The sequence below is a fragment of the Dipodomys ordii genome, unplaced genomic scaffold (genome assembly GCF_000151885.1).
Source record: "Dipodomys ordii isolate 6190 unplaced genomic scaffold, Dord_2.0 Scaffold44, whole genome shotgun sequence".
Classification (NCBI taxonomy): Eukaryota; Metazoa; Chordata; class Mammalia; order Rodentia; family Heteromyidae; genus Dipodomys; species Dipodomys ordii.
Window position 1 is genome coordinate 3,188,568 of NW_012267260.1, and position 7,643 is coordinate 3,196,210.

General features: G+C 46.7%; 1 protein-coding gene across 1 annotated transcript in view; it reads left to right on the forward strand.

Annotated features, from left to right (window-relative positions):
* The first annotated feature begins 5,695 nt into the window (after positions 1–5,695).
* The window catches only part of Il17f (interleukin 17F), a 10,652-nt gene continuing 8,704 nt past the window's right edge, over positions 5,696–7,643 (forward strand). The window contains exon 1 of the mRNA XM_013019071.1: positions 5,696–5,815. Within this exon, the coding sequence (XP_012874525.1) occupies positions 5,696–5,815 (120 nt within the window). The remainder of the gene's footprint in view (positions 5,816–7,643) is intronic.

A 7,643-nucleotide genomic window follows, 5' to 3' on the forward strand; every position in this document is an offset into this window, starting at 1 on the left:
TACCTTACTACTTGAGACAGCTCTACTTGTGGGTTTTGGCTGATTAATTGCAGATAAGAGTCTTACAGACCTTCCTAACCAAGCTAGCCTTGAACTACAGTCTTTAAATCTCAGCCTCCTGAGTAGTTAGGGTTACAGAAGCGAGCCATCGGTGCCTGGCTCTTTTGTTGTTTCTAGACAAAGCTGGCCTTGGACTTGCAGTCCTGCTTCAGCCTCCCGGGTACTAGTTACAAGGATGTGCTACCATGCCCAAGGCACCATTGCAGTTTATGTCCAGTGTGTTCCTCAGGGCTCCTGCATGCGCTGCACCTCAGACTTCATGTGACATCTTGTAAAAACACAGTCTGACCCAGTCAGTGTGGGTGGATGCCCAGGAGTCTCCATTCAAACCAGCTTCCCAGGGGCAAGAGGTTAGATTCTGGTGGTCCTGGAACAACCTTAGTCTAGGGGTTGTGCCAGCACCCGCTTGGTCCACACTTGGGACATCCTCTCCCAAGGCCATCATTTTGTGTCACTTTCTCCCTGCAGACAACCAGAGGCCTTCTGCATGTAGAGACCCAGAGGTGGGCTGGGAAGGTGGCTCAGTGGTAGAGTGCTTCCCTTGCATGCATGAGGCCCTGGGTTCAATTCCTCAGCACCACATAAGCAAAAAGCAAAAAGCTGGAAGTGGCGCTGTGGCTCAAGTGGTAGAGCGCTAGCCTTGAGCTGAAGAGCTGAGGGACAGCGCTCAGGCCCAGAGTTCAGGCCCTATGACCGGACCCAAAAATAAGAAAGAAAGAAAGAGACCCGGAGGTTACCACCGGGCAGTGTAGATACAGAAAGAAGGGCCTGGGGTTTTATTGAGTCGCAAGTTAAGTCTCACTTCCCTAAGAGTCAGCATGGGTTGACACTGGCACAGCACATTCACCTGAGGGGTAAGCATTCGCAGTTAAAAGAGGAGTTAGTTGGTCCAGGTTGTGCTTTACGTGGGGATTCTAAAAAAAGCTTCCAGTGTGTTTGGATACAAAAAAAAAAGGCAGATTCCAAGAGTCCAGAAACTAGAAATATACTTTTTTTGATAATAAAAGCAGAAGAAATGATTGTGTGAGGTTGGGGGGGTCTTCGTGTATCGAGCAGCAGGCAGAGGTGGGTGGACCTGCACCAGGGCCAAAAGCCAAACGACTCACATGATTAGTATGAATAGCCTAATTTCTTATACTTATGAGCGGAAGTCAGAGAATAGGAGCCTTGATACTTTGAGGCCATTCACCTAATGTTCTTATACTTGATTCAAAAGAATCTAACATAAATATATAGTGGTTGAATTCCACCTTACACAGGATGTATACAGGAAAACTTGAGAGAGTGTTTCAGTATTATTTGGAGATAACACTGAGGTTAAAACTAATTACAGGCTAAGAGTTTTTGTTTGTGAATAAGTTACCAGGAATGTCAGGTTGCATTTTGAATTTAATTCTTATTTACAATAGTCATTAGATCTAGGCCTTGCTTAACTGTTTTAATGAGGAATCAGAGCCTGGGTAACAACTAAAAAATAAATAGGAAATGCTGCAGAATCCTTTAAGGGTCTCCCCCGAGTAAGTCTAGACTAAAATATATAACAGAATGCACACAGTCCCCGTCCCTGTGGTTTTGCAGGACCCCCGGTTCTGGGTCAGCGGGGAGACAGCTCACTGTTGTCAGAGATGCGGTCTGATGAAAGTGCCCCTGCTTATCATGCTATCAGTTCCCCACACATTTCCATGGTCCCCAGGCAGGGGACAAGAAGTCATGGTCGTGACACACAGGTTTTACCTGTGTGACGCTGGCCAAAGCTAGCCATAGAAGGAGGAGAAATGCAGTTTATACTCTATGTTCCTGGAAGGGAAATGAACAAACAGCATTTTGCTGCATTCCCCCTGTGTTCTGCCTTCCTTTTTTTTTTCTTTCAATAATTTGTTCTCAGTCCTTTACTCTCTCCCCAAGGAAGAGTAGACTCCATCCATCAGAGTGTCAGCTGCAAATCTAAGGTTTCTGGATGGCATACTCGAATTTACTCTGTAAGGTCTGGCTGAGCAGGTGGAATGGAAAAGACTAGAATAACAGGAGAATAGAGTAGTAGGATAGGCTAGGAGAGTGGAATAGAATAGAAGGAATGCTAGAACAGGAGGAGACAGTAATATTTCCACCTAGAAAGAGAAGGACTTAAGACATGTGCAGGAATTTTGGCCTGTAGCAATGCTGAAATCCTGTCTGCCTAGATCATGGTCCCCCCAATGAGACATGTAAAATCTCTTTAGTAGCACCCTGTTCTGACTTTGGAAGAGCTCACATTCCTGTTTGTTGGTGATCCCTTGGCTCCACTTCTTAGAGGTTCAGAAGAACTGATTTTTCTTCCGGTAATCTCTCCAGCCACACGTAAAATGGTACCAGGAACTCTTGCACAGTGGTTTGGGTCTGAGGAAAGGAATGGTTTCTGATTCATTTCGAAAGTGCTCTCAAAAACTCAGTATGCTTCTTATATCAATCATATTCATTTGAGGTACAATTCTCAGAACATCTGTATTTTTTGCCCTTTCACCCTATAACTCTCTTCCTGGCTTGATTTAATGCCAGATGATTAGACTTCTATTTATTTATTTAGTTGTCATGGGGCTTGAACTCTGGACCTGGGTACTGTCCCTGAGCTCTTCAGCCCAAGGCTTGTACTCTACCACTTGAGCCACAGTGCCACTTTTGGTTTTCTGATGATTAATTGGAGATAAAAGTCTCACGGGCTTTCCTGCCTGGGCTGGCTTTGAACCACGATCCTCAGATCTCAGCCTACTGAGTAGATAGGATTGCAGGAGTGAGCCACCAGCGCTGGCTTCATTTGTGTATTTTTGAGACAGGATCTTTCTGTGTAGCTGCCTGGCCTCTATCTCATAAACCTCCTCCTAAGTGCTAGGATTATAGGCATGAACCACCACTCGTAATGCTTAGAACTATTTCTTTTACACTTTATTCTGAGTCCTTAGGACTAAATAAGAGGGCTTGTTTTATACTTTATTTGATTCTTGCTATTAAGAAATTTAATTGGTTGAAAGGTTTTATTGGGTATTTCTCCCTTGAAAGCCTTTTCAGTATTACCTTTTACTTTTGGAGAATATAAATAACTTGTTTTTTTCTTTCTTTCTTTCTTTTTTTTCCAATCTTGCAGTTATCTGGATTTCTTTATTCCCTTTCTGCTTATAAACCTGTCAGGTCTTTCCTGAGCTCATCTCTTTCTTGTGTTACTTTGTCAAATGTAGAAAATAGTACCAACACACATAACTGCCATTCTGTTTTCCTGTCTCTCCAGAGCCACAAGTTGTCACCCACAGGAAATACCTTCCAAAATACTGTAGGCAATAGTTTCACCAATAAAATAACAGATCATTGTTCATCCACACGTGCAGTTTGACTGCCCCTGTGGCCAGTCATCTGCCCACGGCTACTGTAACCTCTCTGTACAGCATTAACGGGCCTTCCTGGCATCAATTTCTGTTTCTCCAGGTAGAATGCTCGGTTTTGAAAGCATGCCTGGCTGCCTGGCATTCACTTTTCTGGAGTTGGAGTCACAAAGCTGAGCTTATGCATTCAAACCATCAACGTACCCGACAGTCTCGTGTCATTGCCTTGTTGTGAAAGTGTGTGCTCGTTTTCTCTCTGTCACTAGATTGAAGCTTACCAAGGTGGACTCTGTACTTAAAGTTCTTTACTCAGTCTTCCCAACAAACCTGCAGTATGGCTCCAAGCATATGTTACCATGTCTGAGGGTGTGTGTAACTATTCCGAAATCACAGAATTACAATTTTCTAGTGTTTTCTTTTTTCTTTTTGCCAGTACTGGAGGTTGAACGCAGTCAAGGTTCACACTTACTGAGCATGCTTGCTTGCTTGGTGCTCTACCTCTTGAGCCATGCCTTCAGGCCAACTTTGTGCTGATTATTTTGGAGATGAAATCTTTAGGGCTTTTAAAATATCTCTATCTATCCATCTATCTATCCATCCATCTACCTATCTATCTATCTGGCCTGGGATGGTCTCAACCCATGATCCTCTGGATCTCAGACTCCTGGGTAACTAGGATTACAGATGTGCCTGGCCTTCTGGTGTTTTTTTCAGTGGGCTTGTAGAGATGACTGTGGAGGGTCAGTCCATTGGATGGCAGCTCCAATGTATTATTAAAACTCAGAGCTGGGCAGCTTGGACGATGAATTTGCATTTTCCATATTCACTTGTGTGTTCACTATTAATATGCCCCAATATACTAATATTCCTGACTTAAATGATAAGAAATGTTTAATACATGGGGCTGGGAAGGTGGCTCAGTGGTAGAGTGCTTGCCTTGAATGCATGAGGCCCTGGGTTCGATTCCTCAGCACCACATAAGCAGAAAAAGCCAGAAGTGGTGCTGTGGTAGAGCACTAGCCTTGAGCTGAAGAGCTGAGGGACAGCGCCCAGGCCCAGAGTTCAGGCCCCATGACTGGGGGGTTGGGGGAAGAAGAAATGCTTAATACGTGTTACATGAATGAATGATCTGATTCTGTTTGAATCTGGTAACAGCCAGTTACTAGCTGTTACCTGACAAGACAGTTATCTTTATCTGGAGGGAGAAAACACTGTGGCTACTTGATGTGCAGAGGAGCCTTTCTTCCTTCTTATATAAAGGGCTGTTTTCTTTTCCCTTGCAGGCCAGCAGATTCTCTCATGTTGGACGCAGGTCCTCTTACTCCCAAGCGACTGTCAGCATAGCTGGTACGTTCTTCCTCACGTGGGCTGTAGCTCTGACCAAGGAGACAACCGAAGAGGTATGGGTTGAGGGGACAAAATACCCCTCGAAATAAAAAAGCAATGCAGTAAGGGAGGAAGGACTTGTTTTGGTTCAAGTTTTTGGAGGTTGTCACCCATGGTCATTAGCCCTGTTTTTTGTGGGTTGTGGTGAGGCCAAACATCGTGGCGTTCGGGAGCACGTGCCCACTTCATGGGAGGCAGAAGGAGAAATGGGCGCTGTTATGTCAGGGAGAGAGGGAGAGAAAGGGGAAGGAGAGGAAGGGCGGGCGGGCCATTTCCCATCACCATTCAGCATCCATGAAGCTATGAATCGGAAACGGATGAGTCCCCTGGGGGTGCCAGAGCGTTCCTGGTCCCCTCCATGTCCAGAGGCTCGGTCTGTGAACAAGACTGCACTGGGGTCCACAGGTCCAGACATGTCAGGTCCAGATTGCGCCAGTGGGGGCCTCGATTTCCACCAAACAAAGGACTGAGTTCTCACGTGGCTTGGCTAGTTTGTGCCATGCATGTGAAGCTGCAATCTCCCAGCATGCCTCTCCAGCGCTTCATCACGTCTGCGACGCTGTCGCGATGCACGTGAAGCTGCAATCTACCAGCATGCCTCTCCAGAGCTTCATCACGTCTGCGACGCTGTCGCAATGCATGTGAAGCTGCAATCTACCAGCATGCCTCTCCAGAGCTTCATCACGTCTGTGTGACACTGTCACGATGCATGTGAAGCTGAAATCTCCAGCGCTTCATCACGTCCGTACGACGCTGTCACGATGCATGTGAAGCTGAAATCTCCCAGCATGCCTCTCCAGCGCATCATCACGTCTGCGACGCTGTGGGGATGCATGTGAAGCTGAAATCTCCCAGCATGCCTCTCCAGCACGTCATCACGTCTGTGCGACACTGTCGCGATGAATGTGAAGCTGCAATCTCCCAGCATGCCTCTCCAGCGCTTCATCACGTCCGTGCGACGCTGTCGCGATGCATGTGAAGCTGCAATCTACCAGCATGCCTCTCCAGAGCTTCATCACGTCTGTGCGACGCTGTGGGGATGCATGTGAAGCTGCAATCTACCAGCATGCCTCTCCAGCGCTTCATCACGTCCGTACGACGCTGTCACGATGCATGTGAAGCTGAAATCTCCCAGCATGCCTCTCCAGCGCTTCATCATGTCCGTGCGACGCTGTCACGATGCATGTGAAGCTGCAATCTCTCAGCATGCCTCTCCAGCGCTTCATCACGTCTGTGCGACGCTGTGGGGATGCATGTGAAGCTGCAATCTACCAGCATGCCTCTCCAGAGCTTCATCACGTCTGTACGACGCTGTCACGATGCATGTGAAGCTGAAATCTACCAGCATGCCTCTCCAGCGTGTCATCACGTCTGTGCGACGCTGTCACGATGCATGTGAAGCTGCAATCTCTCAGCATGCCTCTCCAGCGCTTCATCACGTCCGTGCGACGCTGTCACGATGCATGTGAAGCTGCAATCTCCCAGCATGCCTCTCCAGCGCATCATCATGTCTGCGACGCTGTCACGATGCATGTGAAGCTGAAATCTCTCAGCATGCCTCTCCAGCGCTTCATCACGTCCGTGCGACGCTGTTGCGCCCTACTTCAGGCACTTGTTCTGAATCTGTGTCTGCATAATTTAAATTGGATATTTGTGGGTATTAGATTGGAAATAGAGGCTACAGAGATTCTTGAGGAGGGGCTAAAGTTATTCTACATCTATGAAGGCGCTGGAGAACTTTCCTAGAACTTCTGTGAACCAGAGAGGTGAAATCTGAGCGCAGAGGTAATGAGGAGACAATCACCTAGACTTTGCCCTGTGAGCCTCTTTCCTAGCCCTTTTTGCTTTGTCTGTTTGTTCAGATGGGGTCCGGCTAACTTTATACCATGGTCCTCCCCCCATACCTCCCGTGTCGTTGGGATTGTAGATGTCGACCACACATCTGGATTGTTCTTTGACACAGGGTCTCCGGAATTTTCTTTGCCTCCAACTGTGATCCTTCTATCTGTCTCCCAAGTAGGACTTAACATTCTGACTCTTCAAGAGAGGAGTGCGGAGAAGACTCCCCAGGCACAGAGAGGAATTATGTGGACGAAAGGCCCCAGATCCCAGCACAAACATGCTCATTGCAGCATTGTTCACCATAGCCAAGGTACAAAGCCAACCCAGATGCCTCTCCGTGGAGACTGGATCAGGAAAACATGCAATATACACACATATTGTACGATGAGTAAGGAAATGGAATGACGTGGAAAAAATTGTATTAAGTGAAGTCAGCCAGATCCAAAGAAACATACTCTGCATGGTTTCCCTCATTTGTGGTAGCTAGAATGCGCCTCTCCTATAAGTCTACAAGTAAGCACACCGAAAGATTAAAAAAATATATGTACCTATACACACACCGGGATGTGATCAATTACACAGGGCTCTAGACATTCACAGTCAAAGGAGGATCTGCATAGGAGCAGACCACAAAGGCTTGATGGCCGTGTGCACGTGATCGTGTAATATTGTATAGGAACCAAGTGACTTGGTTGAAATTGCTGTTGTTGCTGTTTTCTTTTCCTTTCATCGTGTTTGTTAGTTTGTCTTTGGGAGGGGTGGGGGGCACAGAAAAGGTGATACAAAGGGTGAACAAATACAACAGTGGTACTCTCGGGACAGATGTGGATCATGAACTGACCATGTTATGGGTGAACAAATACAACAGTGGTACTCGGGACAGATGTGGATCATGAACTGACCATGTTATGGGTGAACAAATACAACAGTGGTACTCTCGGGACAGATGTGGATCATGAACTGACCATGTTACGGGTGAACAAATACAACAGTGGTACTCTCGGG